Source organism: Pseudorca crassidens, chromosome 7 (genome assembly GCF_039906515.1).
Source record: "Pseudorca crassidens isolate mPseCra1 chromosome 7, mPseCra1.hap1, whole genome shotgun sequence".
Classification (NCBI taxonomy): Eukaryota; Metazoa; Chordata; class Mammalia; order Artiodactyla; family Delphinidae; genus Pseudorca; species Pseudorca crassidens.
The window spans coordinates 5696358-5714743 of record NC_090302.1 but is presented as its reverse complement, the minus strand read 5'-3'; the positions used below and the strand labels follow the sequence as shown (position 1 = coordinate 5714743).

Sequence of the window (18386 nt, the reverse complement as noted above, 5' to 3'; positions counted from 1 at the left end):
AAAGCACCATAGCAAACTGAGCCATTGCTGTTTCCTAGGTGTCCCAAGAGTCTTAGCAGCCCTCAGATACCCTGGGATTTGGTTTTCATTCTTACTGCTTTCTTAAAGTTTGGAATCCTCTGCCAATGTAGTGGAATTAAAGACTGATTTTCCTCCTCCACCCCCCACCCCCAGTCGTTCTTCACTTGTTGTGGTTATTTGTGCCTGCATCGTATGTACCTGGGTGGGATGCTGCCACCAAGCCCCACGATTATAGCCCTTGATAGAGTCTTTCCTGTCCTTCCTTTTCTCCAGGAGATGCAGTTGACGTTGATTTTCATGGTCTCCTAAAGTGACAGGTTTGAGTTGACAGGAGTGGAATTCGGGCATCAGCTTTAGCAGAGGTGGCAGGACACTGGTCAGCAGGTGCAGGCATCTGGTGAAAAGCCTGCTAAACCGTAGCTGATCTTCCCTTGTCGAGGAGACCGGGAGCATTATTACTAAGTACTGCTTCATTATTAAACACTGCCTTCCTGCTGGTATTTGAGTAGCTTGGAGGTTGGTTGGGGGGTGGGGGTCACTTCCTGGCCTTGCAGCCTGTACATACTACGTCCCAGGTGGGACTCCAGGGTCTGAGGCAGCTAAAGGTTGCACACGTCCGATAAGCCTGTGAGTCTGGCTGTCAGGGGGAAAGCTGTTTCTGGTGAGTTTCTTTGACAGGTCGTATCTTTCGGGTCCCTGCGTGATTAGGAAGAGGCACACCCTGGCTGAGCACCCAGGGTGTTTATGTAACTGGGTGCATAGCATAATGACATGCCATTCATAACACTAATTTCACTTTCTTCTGTGAACATGCCATGAATTCCTGATGAAGATTACCCAGTTCGCTAGCAAAATGCTGCTCCCAAACTAGCAGTAATCAGAAGGGAGCCACCAGACTTGACTGTTAGAAGATGGCTGCGCAGTACATTTAAGGGAGTTTCAATATTTAACGTGTTGGTATGTTGGTATTTTATGTTGAAAAATGAACTAAGTTTGGGGGTCTGTAAATTTAATTATTGAAAAAGATGAAGTTTGCCCATTCAGTGAAACCTCCCATAACTCTGAAACCTCTAATAAAGGAGCCTGAGAGGGAATCAGCTGAGACCAAGAACAAACTCTGCATAAACTAGGGCTTCGGGGAGCCATTAGCATTCTGGGCGGTTGAGTGAACTTAATCTTGGGGCTGGGGAGTGCTCCTTTCAGGCTGACGGGGAGAAGTAGGTAATGAGCCTTGCTCCCAGGCGACCTGCCCCAGGAGCCCAGCAAGTGAAACAGGCTCTTTTGTGTGTACTGTGCCCGTGATTTCCAAGGGGGGAGGGGTGCTGTGGCTCCAGCGGGTGCCTTCTTGGAGTGGGTTTTCTCTCCTCTCGTCCCTCCTTAGTAGGAAGAGTGCCCACCAGCTGAGTAGCCAGAGAGAAGAGGGCTTGGAGCGTTTGCAGCCTGTAGTGAAGCAGTTGGACAGCTGTCTTCTCCAGAGAGGGGCGAGGATTTGGAACTCTCCCTGCATCCCCCACTCCATCATCTTTGTGAATTGCACGTGCCTTGGTGACTAACACCAAGGAGAGTGCCGTGTTGTCCACGTGCGGGCCTTAAGCTAAGGGCAGGCTCAGCGGTGCCCGCCTCTGCCCCCCACCCCGACCCAGCCCCCGGCACGTTCAGGGGCCTGAGTGAGGCTCATGGCCTCTCCCTTGAGTGGTTCACTTAGAGGTCTCTCCTCGGTGCCCTGAGGTCTAAAAGTAGGGCCTCCTCGCGGGCTGCCTCCTCACCCTGAAAGGTCCTGCCGTTGTTCAGAGGCACCGTCTTCCAGAGGGACGAGGTCCCCAGGGCTGCAGAATCTTTCTGGACAGTTCTTGGGTTGCTCAGAATTTTATTTTAGTAGGATTGCTACAGAAAGATTGTAAATTATAAATCTCTAAGCCAGAGTTTGCCATTGGCTTGCATGATTTTTAAAAATTTGTCTGTCATCTCCCCAAGCAAAAAAGGAAAAAAAAAAAATCTCCTGTTAAAGACTCCTGTTTACCCTCTTGAGACTTACAGATGGTTCAGATTGTATATTTGTTGTTACTTCCTTCTTCTGAAGTATTTTTATTATCTCCCATTGCAAACATGCAGAAGGTAATGGAGCCTGCCATCGCCAGCAGCCAAGGCCTTGGCCCCGCCAGATGTGTTTCAGGCTTTTTCTTCCTGTTTCTTCTTTTTAAGTAGTAAAAGATATTACAGCTACAGCTGACTGATCCTGTCCCTTTTTGTCCCTCTGGCCTCAGGCATCACCACTGTCCCAAATCTGTTTCCTCCTTCCCGTGTCTTTGCAGTTTGGGCACGTCTTAAATGAACACCTAGTCGTGATTCTTAGTATCCTTTCCACCTTCAGCGATCATGGGCTGCCCTTAGTGAGCCAACAGATTCAGTTATGTGCGTGGAGTCCAGATGTTCTATGTGAATTTTAATGTGAACTGGTTTTGGTAAGGAAGTATCCCTTCACCACATCACCGAACCAAACAAAAAGGAGAGGAGAAGAAAGGTAGCCGTCACCATCCACATTGTTGCTCTCTGCCGGCCTGCACCTTTGCCTTCCTCCCCTTCGCAGCGTCCAGACGCGAATGACCCAGGGAGGGGCTCCCTGCACGGGTTCTCACCCGCCATAGGTCTCAGTTAGAGACTCACGTGCACTTGTGTCTCATGTCCCTTCTCCTGACTTCCCTGTGCTGGACGAGGCTGTACGGCCTCTGTGCGGCTCTCTCAGTCCCCACCCTGTTCTGGGAGAGCGCTGGCGGGGGCATCTCACGTGGGCATAGTGCTGGGACTTGCAAGTCTTGCCCTCTGATGCTTCGTACTCAGCCCAAATCGAGGGAGCAGGAATGAGAAGGAGGTTTATGTTTTATAGTGATTTTCATCTCTGATCACTGTTTAGTTCTAGATAATGATATCATTATAGGTTTTAGGTAATAATAATTAAAAATTACTTTCTTTTCCAGTCAGCAAACACTTATTAAGTTCTACTCTTTATTAATTTACTCAACAGCATTTATTGAGTACCTGTTATGTGCTCATTTCTTGTTCTGGACATTGGGGATACAGGATAAAAGCAGACAGCTTAGGGGCTCTGTTCTCATGAAGCTGACATTCTAGTAGCTGGAGACAGACAGTAAGCAGGCAGATAAACACGGAGTTGTCAGCTGGTGGTAAGTGCAACGCAGAGAAGTAAGGCAGGTGATATGATGACTAACTGGTGCCGGGTGATGACTGCACTTTGGGTGGTCAGGGACTACGTCATGGACATTTACGCTGGGCTCAGAATGGTTACAGAGAGCCAGACATGTGACTATTAGGCCGGTGGAGGAGGTCATGGAGGAACACAACATAAGTGGTTTTCTGAACACTCGGCCCTGTGTGGAGAGTCGTTTATCTGAGGTTCTGCTGTGCATTAAACTAAGGCTCAGCGAAGCTGGCCTCCGGGGTGGTTGGCGTGTGTGTCGCTCTGTGGCTGAAGGCCGTCCCTGTCCCCTCAGCTCTACGTCTCCTCGGAGAGCCGCTTCAACACGTTGGCCGAGCTGGTTCATCACCACTCAACGGTGGCCGACGGGCTCATCACCACTCTCCACTATCCGGCCCCCAAACGCAACAAGCCCACCGTCTACGGCGTGTCCCCGAACTACGACAAGTGGGAGATGGAGCGCACGGACATCACCATGAAACACAAGCTGGGCGGAGGCCAGTACGGGGAGGTGTACGAAGGCGTGTGGAAGAAGTACAGCCTGACGGTGGCCGTGAAGACCCTGAAGGTAAGCCCGGGACCGCCCAGCTGTCCGTCCAGTGAGAGCCTCGCTGCTCACAGCGCCTCAAGGTGGCGCACCACCTTAGTTCAGGGTGGCCCGTTGCCCGCTGGGGCGCAGCGACGCCTGCCTGTGCATGCAGCCCGGGGCCTCACTCTGCAGCTCGAGCCGGCTGTGTTTCTGTGTACGGGTTGACTCATCCTCTTATTCTCAGTGTGTTTCCACATATGCCGAGAGCTGAGGAGTGCTGTGGGTCTTTTGGTGTAAAAAGGTTAGTCACTTGGAGGAGTTTTTCACTCTGTGGCAGGGTGTTTTAAAGCCGTGGGGTTCTGTGCTGTTTTGTTTGGCCTTTGGATCGCTTCTTACTGAGTTAAGAGAAGGCGGGGGGGGGGCGGGTCTCTGAGTTGTAGGAGATGGAACCAAAATGCTTTTGACTCTTCTGTGGATTTTTGTTGGTGGATTTGAGAGGCAGGTGCATTGGGTGTTTCTAGCACGTTCCCATTCCCCAAATCGTATGTCCAAACTTCTGGAAGCACAGGCGTGGGCTGCCTCCTCTAGGAAGGCACCAAGGAGACATGGGAGCTTCGCAGGGCCTCGGATGCTGCCTGCCCGCTGTCGATCACCGCGGCTTCCACTCTCAGCTGACGCCTGGCGTTTGTAGTCTCTAGCGGCTGTTGGCGCGCCAAGGGAAGGAAGTTCGGTTTGCAGGCCTCGCCTCCTTCAAACTGTGAGCCGTGTTGTTAGCTGTGGTGAGAGTGTCCCCTAGTGTTGCCCTGTGTGGCTTTCGCTTGCTTTAAATGAACTCCCATTATGTTGACCTGTGCACAGAAATTGAGAGAGGGAGCCCCGTTTTGCAGCCGTTAACAAAGAAGCAGGACTGAAACACCCACCACTGGGAAAAATGAACCTGAGTGTGTGCGTGCTCCTTGAAGGTCGGTCAGGTGCACGCAGCCAGAGAGCCCACCTTTCCGGGCCTCGGTCATTTCCCTGCGGCCCTCACTCAAAGGCACCATAAAATGGAAATTGTGATTTCTGGTTGATAGGAAGTGACATTTTAGAGAAAAGATTGCATTCTTTAGTCCCAGAAACCAAAGGTGGCTTCCTGCCCTTCATGTTGACTGTGTCCCCTTAGCTAGCTTGGTCCTTGGGGCAGGACTGACGCTTGGGGAGGGGGGTGGGGAATGGTGGTGGCCTGGGTATTTCGAGGACCCCTGGATATTTTCCAGATAGGATTTTCTTTAACTTAATAAGCATTTATCAAGCTCCTCACTTTTATTTGCCAGACCCTGAGCTTAACACTGGGATTTTGGAAACAAATTGGACAGAGTTCTTCACCTCAGGCTAGTCTAGGTGGTTAGAATCATCTGGTTGGTAGTAGTCTAGTTAGTAGGAGAAACAGGCAAGTATGACCATAATTGCGGTGTGGTGTGACAAGGGCTGTGTTAGAGGCACGAGCTCAGAGCTGTGGCACCACATGGGGACGAGAGGAAGGACGGGTGAGCTCTGCTCAGCAGGGAGGAAGCAGAACGGGAGTTGTGAGCGGGGCAAGCAGGAGTTGGCCAAGGGAACGGGGCCAGGAAAGGAAAGTAGAGGGCAGAGAGGGCTCGCCGAGTCACAGAGGCCTTGAACCCGGCTGAGGAGCTGGGACGCTGTCCCGGAGGCAGTGGGGCGTGTTGAAGGGTTTGACGCACGGGAATAAGGTGGTCGGATTCGCTGTTCTCGGGGACGCCTATGTTGGCGAGCCCTCGAATGAGCTGAACAGCCATTGCCCCACTTCCCAGAGCCCAGGCCAGGGCACGGGGAGGCGTGCGCTCCAGTGTCCCAGGGCGGCACTCGGCCGAAGACCAGGCCCAGGGAAACTGGGCCTTGACCAGCTTGCAGAACTGTTAAAGGCGCAGGCGCTACCCACACGTTTGCCAGGGTTTGCAGAAACAAAACAAGAGTAAAAGTACAAAATACAGTAGATAGCAGTCCAGGAAAGGCTTGTTGGAAAACTTTAAAAAGAGGTAGAGGGCTCCCCTGGTGGCGCAGTGGTTGAGAGTCCACCTGCCGATGTAGGGGACACGGGTTCGTGTCCCGGTCCGGGAGGATCCCACATGCTGCGGAGTGGCTGCGCCCATGAGCCACGGCCGCTGAGCCTGTGCGTCCGGAGTCTGGTAGCTGATGCTGTGCCGTTATTTTCCAAATAACTGAATAAGATGATTCTAGAGGAGGGACCCCGTGGAGCTCGGCGGTGGGTTTTTTTTTATACCAATACATCAGAATTATCTGGAAGTGGGTGCCTTCTAGAACATACTTCTCTAACGATGTGTTATTAAGCTTTTTATTATACGTTTAATTATTTTTCCTAAGAGCCTTATTAACTTGTGATCCCATAGTTCATTAAAAAAATTACAGAATATAGTAGCATCGATTTCTGTGAATAGTCACTCCAAGTGGTAGCTAATTAGGGAAAAGGGAATGTGTCATTTTCTTTCTTTTTTTTTTTAACTTGTGAACGTGGTTCTTTTTTTTTTTTTTAATTTATTTTTGTCTGTGTTGGGTCTTCATTGCTGCGCTCAGGCTTTCTCTAGTTGCAGCAAGCGGGGGCTACTCTTTGTTGTGGTGCGCGGGCTTCTCATTGTGGTGGCTTCTCTTGCTGTGGAGCACGGGCTCACTAGTTGTGACTCGCGGACTCTAGAGCGCAGGCTCAGTAGTTGTGGCGCACGGGCTTAGTTGCTCCACAGCATGTGGGATCTTCCCGGACCAGGGCTCGAACCCGTGTCCCCTGCATTGGCAGGTGGATTCTTAACCAGTGTGCCACCAGGGAAGTCCCAAGGGACTGTGTCATTTTCTAGAGGTATATTAACCCAAAATAAGGTACTGAGCAACTGCTAAATAAATTATCCCTCCTTCCACCCCACGCTGCACAAAAAACATCTGTACAGTATGTTTCCCACTTGGCAAATAAGATTAGTATCAACATTTGGGGCGTTCGTCTCCACTACAGACATTGAGGGTTTGAGTGGGTTCCAGGTAGCAGTGATGGCTAACATTTATTGATTCTTACTGCGTGCCGGAGTCTGAGTGCTTTAGGCTTTACGTAGAGCATCTCATTTAATCCTTCCAGCCACCTTAAGAGAAGGCTACTGATGTTACCACCATTTAAGGCTGAGAAAACTGAAGCAGAGAGAGGTTCAGTAACCGACCTAGCGTTAGTTCCATGGCAGCAGTGACAGAGCCAGGATTTGAACCCAGGCATCCCGCTCCAAAGCCCAGGTCTTTTTTTAAATTGTTCCTCTGGTTCTGATTTCTCACATAGCATGAAAAATAAGCATAAACCACAGTTACGCATTTTAAAAGTCACCTTCCCGCCCACCCCCGTTCACTCCCCTCACAGGCTGCAGCTGCGATCTGCCTCTCTTGAGGACTACTTGGGAAGCCCTTGCAGTTCTAGCCCAAGCTTTTGTTTGTTCAGCCGTTTCTCACTGAGCCCCTCTTTGTGCAGGACCTCCTTGTCCTTGGTGTTTGGCACTGCGGACCCTCAGCGGTCAGGACCAGACTCTCCTTAACCAGCAGGGGGAGCGAAGCCCTACTTTTATCCACCACTGGGCCCTATACCTTCAGGGCAAAAGGAAGACCCGAAGAGAAGAAAAGGGAGCACTAGGTTGACCCCTGTGGATGGGAAACTGGCATTACAACAAAGGCGCCCTGACGGGGACCGGCTAGTTTGAATTTGACACTATTCAGCAGGTCGTAGGCACGTACTCTCTTTGTTAAAGGCAGGATGTGCCTAAGAGAACTGTCAAGTACAGGAAGCCCCAAGTTTCAGATGAGCTGTATAGTAAGTTTGTAAGTCAGTTTTCTTTCTTGAAACAGTTGTGCACGTAATAGAATTTGGATAGGTCTACTGTTAATCTAATTGTGTTATTAAAATTGACTCATAAGCTAGCTGACAAATTTACTAAAATAGCAGAAATTAACGCTGCTGAAAAAAGTTAAAACTTAGCACTGTACTCAATTCTTTACCTGTTTTTCCAATAGGTAATATATACAGATAGTTTCAACTACCCTTGATTTTGGCGTCTTTACAGAAACAGTCCACACGCACGTATCTTTCTTAACCGTGTGGCAGTGCTGTAGACACGGCTGCTCTGTGCCCTCTGTCGTTTACTTAATGTGTCTTGGCAGTTACTCCTTGACGGTACGTGTAAGGTGGCCTTGTTTTTGTATGGATCTATTTTAATATCTCACCAGCCTTCAGTAGACGTTTGTCTTCTTTCCACTACTTTGCTGTTACAGGCAGTGCACAGGGATTCTCCTTGTTGGCACACGTGGGAGAGTGTCCTGTTAGGTCAGCTCAGAGTAGAACTGCTGGGTCAAAGAGCTTGAACCAGTTTGCACTCCACCACTGGTGTGGAGGAAGGGCCTGTTTTCCCTACCCTCACCAACACAGTATGTTTTGGTTTGGGTTTTATGTTTGTTATTTTCCCCCCGCAGGAAATAAGGGCTCCTGGACAGCATGAACACTGGGCCGTCGCACGCGGTGGCTCTCACTTCACGGCGGGACGGGGGGTGTGCGCTGGGGAGAGAGGCTACTGCCATGTCTCAGTCGCTCGGGCAGCGGCTTCCCTTCTGGCCGTGGAGCTGGATACGGCCGCAGTACTGGGGAACCAGAGTCATGGGGGCTCCTCTGTGAGATTGTTTCCTGTGGCCTTTTCACTTGAGCTTCAAGTCCCCCACCTGGTTTGTGAACCATCCGCCTCCCTCGGTCTAGCTCGGAAACTGCCCCATCTCTCCAGTGTGTGGACCCTGGTCGAGCTGATAGGTGCAGGGTGGCAGTTCGCTGTGCTTGTAACCTTGCTCCCCTGGCATCGGGTAAGAACCGGAAACATGTGGAAACTGATCTATCTTAGACACGAGCCCAGCACTGCGGCCAGGGGTCCCTGCTGAGAGGAGGCATGGAGAGCTCTAAAAGCTGTGCTGCGGCAGCGGGGCGCTGAGCTGTGTTTAAAAGTAGTGTTCTTTGTTATGCTGTAGAATTCCTACTCTTGGGGATGAGGCCAGTGAGCAAAAAGGGCGAAGCTGGTTAGAAAACACCTGTGAGATGTTGAGTCTGGAAGAATGTGTCTTTGAGAAAGACCAAAAGGCCAGAGTTAATTAAAGAACCGGCCTGTCTTCCATACAAGCAATATGTTTAGTCTGCTTCTCAGGAGTAGAGATCAACTGTGTTAATAATAATAAAAGTGAGTCCCACTGAGTGGGTGCTGACCGTGTTCCGGGCACTGCACTCAGCACTCTTTGTGCGTGAGGCAGATACCGCTGTTCTCTCCATTTGGTAGATGAGAAAACAAGTTCGCAGGTAATCTGTTATCTATTATGTAGGCAACTTACCATGGCTTCGCAGCAGCAGAGCTTGGTCGGTATAACTCACAATCATCCTCTTAACCTCTGTGCCAGCCAAAGCATTGGTCCACATCTGGCCAGGCCAGTCAGTCCTCATGAAGAGAGGGCAGTTGACCCAACTCCCCCCTGACAGACCAGACTGAAATTCACAGCTTTTGTTCAGAGCGTTGCCTTTGCCCAAATCATATGGAATTACTTCTGTTTCACTAAGTAAGTGGAAGAATCCTCTTCAAAAAGATGATGGAAATTTAAAAAATAAAAGTAAAGGAATATAACAGGGAGAACAGCATCAGGGATATTTCCAGTTTAACACAGCTAGAAATGTAGGATGCTGTTAGTAGTTTAAATTATAAATTGAACCAGGTCTGATTCCAGCAGGGGGAGACAAGTTCACACTGATTGTCCTGAAAGAAAAAACAGGGAATTATTTATACTGTCCACACATCATGTGCGTGCGGTTCGTGTGTGTGTGTGTGTGTGTGTGTGTGTGTGTGTGTGACTGAAGAGAGAAAGGCAGAAGAGGGATGCCTTTGAGAGCCATAGTGTTCCTTTTGCATGTCCATGCCTCTCAAGACCTAGAACATGGTTCTTGTAGAGAAGAGTCAGTAGCTATAAGAGCAGTGTTATATCGGAAACGAGTTCACTGTGCGAGGCTCATTGTGTGGTGCCTCAAATGTAGAAAGCTTCATTTGAGAGCTACTCTTTGAACATACTGTTGGCTGAGCAAGGTTCTTAAAGGCCCTGGTCCTTCCATGAGCAGCATTGAATCCTCTAGTTCCGGCAGGCACTTGGCTCTCCAGCCGTTGACAGCGGCACCTGGTGGGTCAGAGCACTGAACGCCAGAAACGGTGTGGTCTGCTGAGCATGTTCAGGGGCAGGCAGGTCTCCAAAGAAGTAAACAGCCAGTGAGGTGGCGGCAGCGATGTGTTCTTTTCCTGCCCGCGCAGCTTGACACAGAGACTACCCAAGATGTTCAGTTGACATTAGGAGCAGCTCACCATTGCTAAAGAGCAATAAACTGTGTCTGAGTTTCAGTCCCGTCGAGCCCTAAGCTAAGTGATAGCGGGCTGACACATCTCCTCACTGGTCACGCTTCGCTTGTAAACACGCTTGACCAAAGCAAGACAGCACTAAGTACAGGGTGGCCCGTCCTCTGGAGGCCTTCCCCACGTGCCAGGTAGGAACCGACTAGCCGCAGTGAGTAGGACACTTTAGCGCTTTGTTTCCCGAAGGGGCAGGTGCGGTGGAAATACAGCTCCACACTTAAGGTACAGCTGATAAAGCTTCTCTTGGGGAACCTGGTTTCCACGTAGCTCTCTCCCCATCTCCCGTGCAGGCCTGCTCTTCAGACACACTCAGACTCCATGTTGAAACGTGGAGGCTGGGGTCCTGCTTCCCTTGCTGGTTTTTTATAGCAACAGACTGTGTCACGTATCACCCACCTGCTTCTTGCTCTGATGGTCAGTTGAGAGGACAGCGGGTTCTTTAAGTCAAAAAGAGGTTTACCCGACGTAAACCCACAGCCAGGCTCCTGAAAACAGAGCCGACAACAGCACTCCAGACTGATACGTGAGGAAATGCAGAAACATTATCGCCTTTGCTCTGGGCATTTGCTGATATCTTTGTCTCCCCTTGGCATTTAAATACTGTGAACTTGCCTAAAACGTGATGTGTACTGATGATACTTGTGAAGCCGTTGTTAGGGGAGCTGCTAGTGAAGATTGCTTTAGAATCTGTGAGTAATTGACCTGACAGGTAGTGGTGATTGCTTCATTGAGAGCCCCATGAGACCGCATTCTTAAGAAGTTGAACATCCTCTCTTTCTGCCATATCTTGAGGCATCGTTCTTCAGTAGTGCTATACATCTTTTTGTGTCATCAAGGTCTCTTCTCTTTTTTTTTTTTTTTTTTTTTTTTTTTGCGGTACACGGGCCTCTCACTGTTGTGGCCTCTCCCGCTGCGGAGCACAGGCTCTGGGCGCGCAGGCTCAGCGGCCATGGCTCACGGGCTCACCCACTCCGTGGCATGTGGGATCTTCCCAGACCGGGACACGAACCCGCGTCCCCTGCATCGGCAGGCGGACTCTCAACCACTGCGCCACCAGGGAAGCCCCAAGGTCTCTTCTCTTAAATCAAGTACATTTCGGATTCTTCAAGTGATTTTTCTTTTTTTATATATTAAGCATTTTGGGAGGCCTTGGAAGCCAGCTGTTCCTTAGGGAAGGGGCACCAAGTTGGTGGTATTTGCCTGTACACACCTCCCTTGCTCCCCACAAACTCCACGGGTGATGGAAACAAGTATAGTCTGCATAGAGCCACCAGGGCAAGTCCCCAGCATATACAGCCAGCCTTGACGTGGTGCTCAGGGTGAGAGTTCCAAAGCTCAGCACCGAAGTGGAAAATTCTTTGTGCTGTTGGGGGTGATGATCGGGCCACCTTGGAACCTGTCCAGAGCGATGTCGTGGTTGAGACTGGTGGACCGGGATGATGGTTCGTGGAAGCTCCTGTCTGTATTAACCATTCAGGTCGTACTTCCCCACTTCAGCACTTTCCTTGCTGAGATAATGTCATCACTTCTTTATTTCCTGCAGGAGGATACCATGGAGGTGGAAGAGTTCTTGAAAGAGGCCGCAGTAATGAAAGAGATCAAGCACCCCAATTTAGTGCAGTTACTCGGTGAGTGCGTGGAGCTCTGGAGAGAGGGCCTCTTAATTAAACCCTCTGGGGTGACACGGGTGCTGTTAGAGAAGAGGTGGGTGGCTCACCGCATTGAGGTTTCTGATTTGTACATCTGCCCCCCACCAGCATCCAGCCCTTGGTAAAAGGAGGCCTGTGTGGGAGGGAGGCGTGTGTGTGTCCGTCCGTGTGCCCACGCGAGCGAGGGAGAACGTTATTACTTTAAATTGATACCCAAAGCAGTCAAATGCAAATTGGCATCTGAAACCTAAGAATTTCAAGAGTTCCTTCTCGGAAGTGATTCTGTACGTAGACATATCCGATTGCGGGGTTGGGGGGGTGGGGGGGGTGGGCAGTGGGTGTTAAACTAACAGTGATTGAGTTTGTCTGATGTGGCCCGGCCTTTGTTTATGAACTCAGTGGCAGCCTCTTCCTGTTGAAGTTCATTGGCTTGAGAGGAAGGAAAGAGTGGGGCCACGTCCCTCCCACAGGAACATAATCTCAACCCACCAGTGCATGGAACCATCTTAGAACTTGGGCCCAGGACGCAGGGGCAGAGTCCGAATCCGTTTCGGAAGCCTAGTTCTTCAGGGCTCGTCTCCTGTGATATGTGTTCAGTCGGGAGCAGGGCAGCACACTGAAGCCTTGTCTTGTTGGCAGGGGTCTGCACCCGGGAGCCCCCGTTCTATATAATCACTGAGTTCATGACCTATGGGAACCTGCTGGATTACCTGAGGGAGTGTAACCGGCAAGAGGTGAACGCCGTGGTGCTGCTCTACATGGCCACTCAGATCTCGTCGGCCATGGAGTACCTGGAGAAGAAGAACTTCATCCACAGGTAGGAGCCCGGCCAAGCTGCCCCCGCCGCGGGCCTGCGGGGCGCGCGTGGGGCGCGGGCATCCTTCGACACAAAGCCCCAACCCGCGAGGTCTTCTGGCTCAGCCTCTCTCTTCAGTGCTGGCAGCTCATCAGACCTTGGAGCAAAGGCAGACGCCAGGTTCCTGACGCCGCCAGCTTCGGGCGTGCATCCGGGACTAAATTCAGCCCGGCCTGGCCCCTGGATCGCCAGAGCGCTTCATCCCCAGCCTGAGAAGTATTGAATATTTCACTTCGGAACCATTTTGGGCTAAGAGGAATATTGAATGAAGTTTATAAAAGGCGCCCCTTCTAATCATCACGGCTCCCTCTGGAATAGAGCGCTCATTGCTCCTCCAGGGCCGGGGTTCATCAGTTATGACCTCTTCCTGGGAGCCATTGGCATTGCTTTTACACAAGCGCTCAGTAACAGCCGTGCGTGGGTTTTGTTTCTGTGCTGCGTGGTTTTCCTTCTCTTCATTATTATCATTTCATTCTCCGCTTAACTTGCTGTCATCTGGTTCAGGGACGTTTCCACTACTGTCAGAATTGTGTATACGTAGTTCTGAATTAAGCGTCTTTGCTGCTTTAAAGCCTGGAGTGTTTTGACCTTCAAGTGTGCCACAATTATCTTGGTCTTTGCATTCTTTGCTGGTGGAAATGGCGTCCTAGCAAAGTGACGGCCTCTGCAGGACAGAGCCTGATGGGCTTTGCCGGAGTCTGTTACACAAGACGTTCTCCCCGCCACCGTGGTGACCTTTCCTACCCAATTAACTCAAGTATGAAACCTGTACATGAGACTTCCTAGTGAGGAGTGAGGGTAGCATGTGTGAAGTGCTGGCGGTTCCTCGTAAGACGGATTTTCTCTGCTCCACGAGAGCCTCCTTCAGATGCTCCTGTCACTCAAGAAAGTGAACCCTCTGAGGCTGCAGACTGGGATTTCTTGCCTCCTGGTTTGCCTTGCACGGCTAGGTTCGTTCTCTCTTCGTTCAAGCAAACTTAAAGTGCTTTACCAAAATCCTATTAGGCCCAACTCTCCTGTATTTCCTTCCCCTCTGATCGCTGATGATCAGGCTATCTTATGCCGCCATCGCGTTAAGCTGGTGCGTCTTCTCATCCCTCATTCCAGTTTGCCTTGCGATTTCATGGTTAATGTCCGTGAACCAAAGATTAGACTCCTACTTCCCAGGGAGAGTCAGGAGGCGAGAGGAAGCTGATTACACAGGGGAGAATTTATAGGATGCATTTGGATAAGCATCAGGAAGAAATAGGACAGTGGGAAATAACATTTGGGTAAAGGATGTCGTGGGCTTTTTTAAAATTTTGTCCTATCAAGTCTGAATAGGACAAACGAGGCTCAGTCTGATTTAAGTTTCTCGAGATCGAGGCCTGGCCTATGCGTTTGTGCCCCGTGCCTGGCACGGAGCAATAATAACTGAACAGACGCTTAGATGACACTGTTCTCCAGGCATCATTCGAAGTGCTTTACTTGTTAATTCACTACCACCCACAGCCACCCTAAGAAGTAAGCGCCATCATTATCGCCTTCGTTTTATGGCATAACTGAATCTGAGGGTGATTAACTTGCTCCAGGTCATGGGGCCGGGGAGGCTGCTCCCTGTGCCACCCTCTGCGCGTGGGAGCGCGGTGGGTGCTGAGGGACGGGCGCTGCTCCCCAGGGGGCCCGGATTCCATTTTCCCATTGTCATTATTGCACCTTTATAGACAACGGTGGTGGACTTGTGAAGCTGGAAAGCTAGCCGGAAACTCTCACAGATTAACTTTTTCTTTTCCCAGAGATCTTGCTGCCCGAAACTGCCTGGTAGGGGAAAACCACTTGGTGAAGGTGGCTGATTTCGGCCTGAGCAGGTTAATGACAGGGGACACCTACACAGCCCACGCCGGGGCCAAGTTCCCGATCAAGTGGACGGCACCCGAAAGCCTGGCCTACAACAAGTTCTCCATCAAGTCGGATGTCTGGGGTAAGGGCTGCTGCTCCGGTTTCGCCCTCGCCCGTGCAGGGTGGGGCTGTTTCCCTGTTTTTCTTTCTCTCCTTGCTTTTTCACTTCCTCTTTCTTGCTCTTTCATTTCTTTTTCACTACTTAATTCTCTTCCTTACTTCTTTTTCAAGTCTTTTCTCCCCTGTTTTCTGTCCAAAAGGAAGTAAAAGTGAGCTTTTTTCTTCCAAAATAATTCAGATTAGCTTTTTTTCCCCCACTCACCATCTTTATGTCTTCACTCTTAGTTTGCTGCCTAGGTTTGCAGGGGCAGCCGGCCCACCCTGCAGGCACCCAGAGTCTTCCTCTGTGGAGAGAATGCTGTATAGTTTGGTTTGGGATTCAAGTAGAATATTACCCTCTGAAGCCTCGTGTGACAGTATTTTATTTTTACTTTTTTGAAAAGAACTTTTTATTATGCCAATTGTAAGCATACACTAAAGAAGACACAGTTACCTAATGCGCCCCAGGCACCCATCACCCAGCTTTGCTGTCATTGCCTCGTGGTGCCTCTCATCCTGTACACCTGCCCACCACCCCCGACCCTTGTTATTTCAAAGCAGATCCCAGACAGCATAATATCTTGTCCATGAATATTTCATATAAGTCTCTTAAAGATGACTTTATTTGTATAACCACAAGTTGAGATTCATTTCTGAATATTATCAAATATCTAGTCAGCGTTCAAATTTCCAATGAAATCATGAAAGTCATGCTTTTTTTCTTTTTTTTTTAAATTTATTTATTTTTGGCTGTGTTGGGTCTTCGTTTCTGTGCAAGGGCTTTCTCTAGCTGCGGTGAGCGGGGGCCACTCTTCATCGCGGTGCGCGGGCCTCTCACTGTCGCGGCCTCTCATGTTGGGAGCACAGGCTCCAGACACGTAGGCTCAGTAGTTGTGGCTCACGGGCCTAGTTGCTCCGTGGCATGTGGGATCTCCCCAGACCAGGGCTCGAACCCGTGTCCCCTGCATTGGCAGGCAGATTCTCAACCGCTGCGCCACCAGGGAAGCCCCCCCCCTTTTTTTTTTTTTAAACAGTATGTTTAAATTGGGATGGAAATAGGAATCTCACAGTGCTATTAGTTGACAGTGGCCCTTAGGTCTCCTCTGCAGTGTAAATTCCTTCTTTATCCCTCTGCATCCCTTGCTAGTTATTTGTTGAAGAAATCCCGTCATTTGTCCTTTAAAGTCTCCCACACTCTGGATTCTGCTCACCGTACCCCTGTGGTGAGATCCATCATGTTCTTCAGTCTTCACTCTCCCTAGATAATGGGTATTGGGATCGAGACAGCTTGATCACATTCGGGTTTGACTTGTTTTTCTTTTAGTAAGAGTACTTCATAGGAAGGGGTGTACATTTTCATCAGTAGGCCCATAATTCTTAGTTTTCTCTCTTTGTCTAGATCCGCTGATTTATTAGGGGTTGCCAAATGATAATTCTCATTCCTTATGCATTTATTATTAGCTCAATGCTTCTATAAGAAGAAACTTCTTCTCCCCTACTGTTTGGCTATAGTAGAGGTACAGTTCATACAGGAAAGATAGGATAAATGTTTGCTTCCTTGCCATTATTTACCGGTTTCCACAATAACAAATTGGTTTCTTAATACCCTCCAACGGTGACCAGGTTTTTGTTGTTTTTCTTTTGTGATATTATTATAAGCTCTTGGATTTTAATATATTTGAGTATATTATTGATTAATCCACTGCAGTTGTTTGTTAAATTGACGTTCAGATTGTCTCATCTTTGGCCAGTGGGGACTTCAAATGGTTCCTGGTCCTTTTGACAAAACCCTGTAGCCTTCTATGGCATCTCTGCTACCTGGAATGATAAAATATTCCAGGTTCATTCTCTGCCCCAGACCTGAATCACCTGTTTCTCCAAGGAGTTCTGGTTCCTAAATGGGACCTGGAATTTCAACGATTCTGTAAGATTTTAATGAAATTTTTGGAGTTGGAAGGGCCCTTAGAGATAATCTCATGTGCCCAGAAAGGAGAGGTGGCCTGTCTTAGGCACATGACTAGTTGCTCACAGAGCCATGAGTAGTCATGGCCTCCTCAATTCCAGTCCTGCGTTCCTTCCACCACATCTCCCAACAAGATGGCTAGGCTCCCTAAAAGACCCTGGAGCGGCTGAGCAACCCAGGCCTCTTCTCTCCTTCTGTTTTAGTCGGTGGGAGTGAGTAAACGGAAAGCCTCATTCTGAGCTGTTCTATCCGGGGCTGTTGGTAATTAAGAGCCGGGTAGAATGTCAGTGTCTGACCTGCTTCTGAGGGTGTAACTCCTGATGTCTGCTGCACAGTTCTCCAGTTTTAAATGCAGTGTAGTTAACTCTTACACATCTCGAACGATCCTGCTGTTTCTTTTTTCTTTTAGCATTTGGAGTCTTGCTTTGGGAAATTGCTACCTACGGCATGTCACCTTACCCAGGAATTGACTTGTCCCAGGTGTATGAACTCCTAGAGAAAGACTACCGCATGGAGCGCCCGGAAGGCTGCCCGGAGAAGGTCTACGAACTCATGCGAGCATGTGAGCCTTCCCCCGCCAGTTCTAGAAGTCTCTGTGGGCACTTTACATATACCCAGGGCAGGAGGATATATGTAAAGTAAAAAATATCGAAGTATTCCATTTCCTCTCTTCATTCCCCTTCTTCAGAAGCAACTAATGTAACAGTTTGCTACCTGTTTTTTTTTTCACTTTTTCAGTATGCCTTTATTTACCCATAGTATTTTATGTGTGAGTGTTTTTTGTTTTTAATGCAAAAATGAGATTGAGAGATACCAAACCTGGGTTTCTTATTAATAAATACAAATTTCTGGTATAGTAGGCAAATATTCCAGGTGACTTTTATCCACTCGTTTTTTTATATATATGTATAAAAATTTATTCCTTCAACTTTTTTTTTTTTGCACTTAGCAGTGTAAGAGGCGTGTCTTTCCGTGTCCGTAATTCAGAGCTTGTGCTCTTTCTTTCTCTCGCTCTCTCTCCCACTTTCTCGCCTCGTGTCTTTCCTTATGTAGCTGCCTGGCATCTATTACATGATTTATTCATTCATCCAGTCCTCTTTTGATGGACATTTGTTTGTCTTTTGCCGTTATGAACAAGGCAGGAACCAGCGCCCTCACACATACATACCTCTGTGCGTTATGCTAGTACTTACGGAGGTTGGACTGTTGGTTCAGAGCCATGTGCATTTTAAGTTTTGATAGATTTTCTCAAATTGTTTTCCCCAAAAGTTTATATGAATTTATATTCTCACCAGAAACATGTGAGAGGGACCCTACGTCCTCACCTACACTGGGCTTATCAGTCAGTCCTTAATCCTCATTTTCAACTTGTTTTAATTAGCACGTCTTTACTGATGAGGAATTCGGACTTCGATAACCATGACGTAAGGGTGAGATAGGAAGCAGGCTACTTGGTTGAGTGATTTTCTGCATTTGCTGGAGGCAGGTTGGGAAGAACATATTTGTAAGTGTAGTTGTTGCTGTCAGCGTATCCCTGGGATTTTATAATCCATATTCCTGCCAGTATCTGAAGTCTTCCCAAATGCTTAATGTCTGCAACAGGGCACAATGGCATTTGTCACTGTAACTTGTCATAGCAAAAGATGGTTAGCAGGATTGGAATGCTGCCTTAATTTCCAGACTTTTCCTTGAGAACTTCTCATCCCCTGCTTGTTA

General features: G+C 49.0%; 1 protein-coding gene across 2 annotated transcripts in view; it reads left to right on the top strand.

Moving 5' to 3' along the window:
• ABL1 (ABL proto-oncogene 1, non-receptor tyrosine kinase) overlaps positions 1-18386 on the top strand; it is a 134721-nt gene that overhangs the window by 109757 nt on the left and 6578 nt on the right. For both annotated transcript variants that reach the window (XM_067742941.1, XM_067742942.1), the window contains exons 4-8: positions 3531-3803; positions 11769-11853; positions 12514-12691; positions 14506-14690; positions 17080-17232. In XM_067742941.1, coding sequence (XP_067599042.1) covers positions 3531-3803; positions 11769-11853; positions 12514-12691; positions 14506-14690; positions 17080-17232 — 874 coding nt within the window. The remainder of the gene's footprint in view (positions 1-3530; positions 3804-11768; positions 11854-12513; positions 12692-14505; positions 14691-17079; positions 17233-18386) is intronic.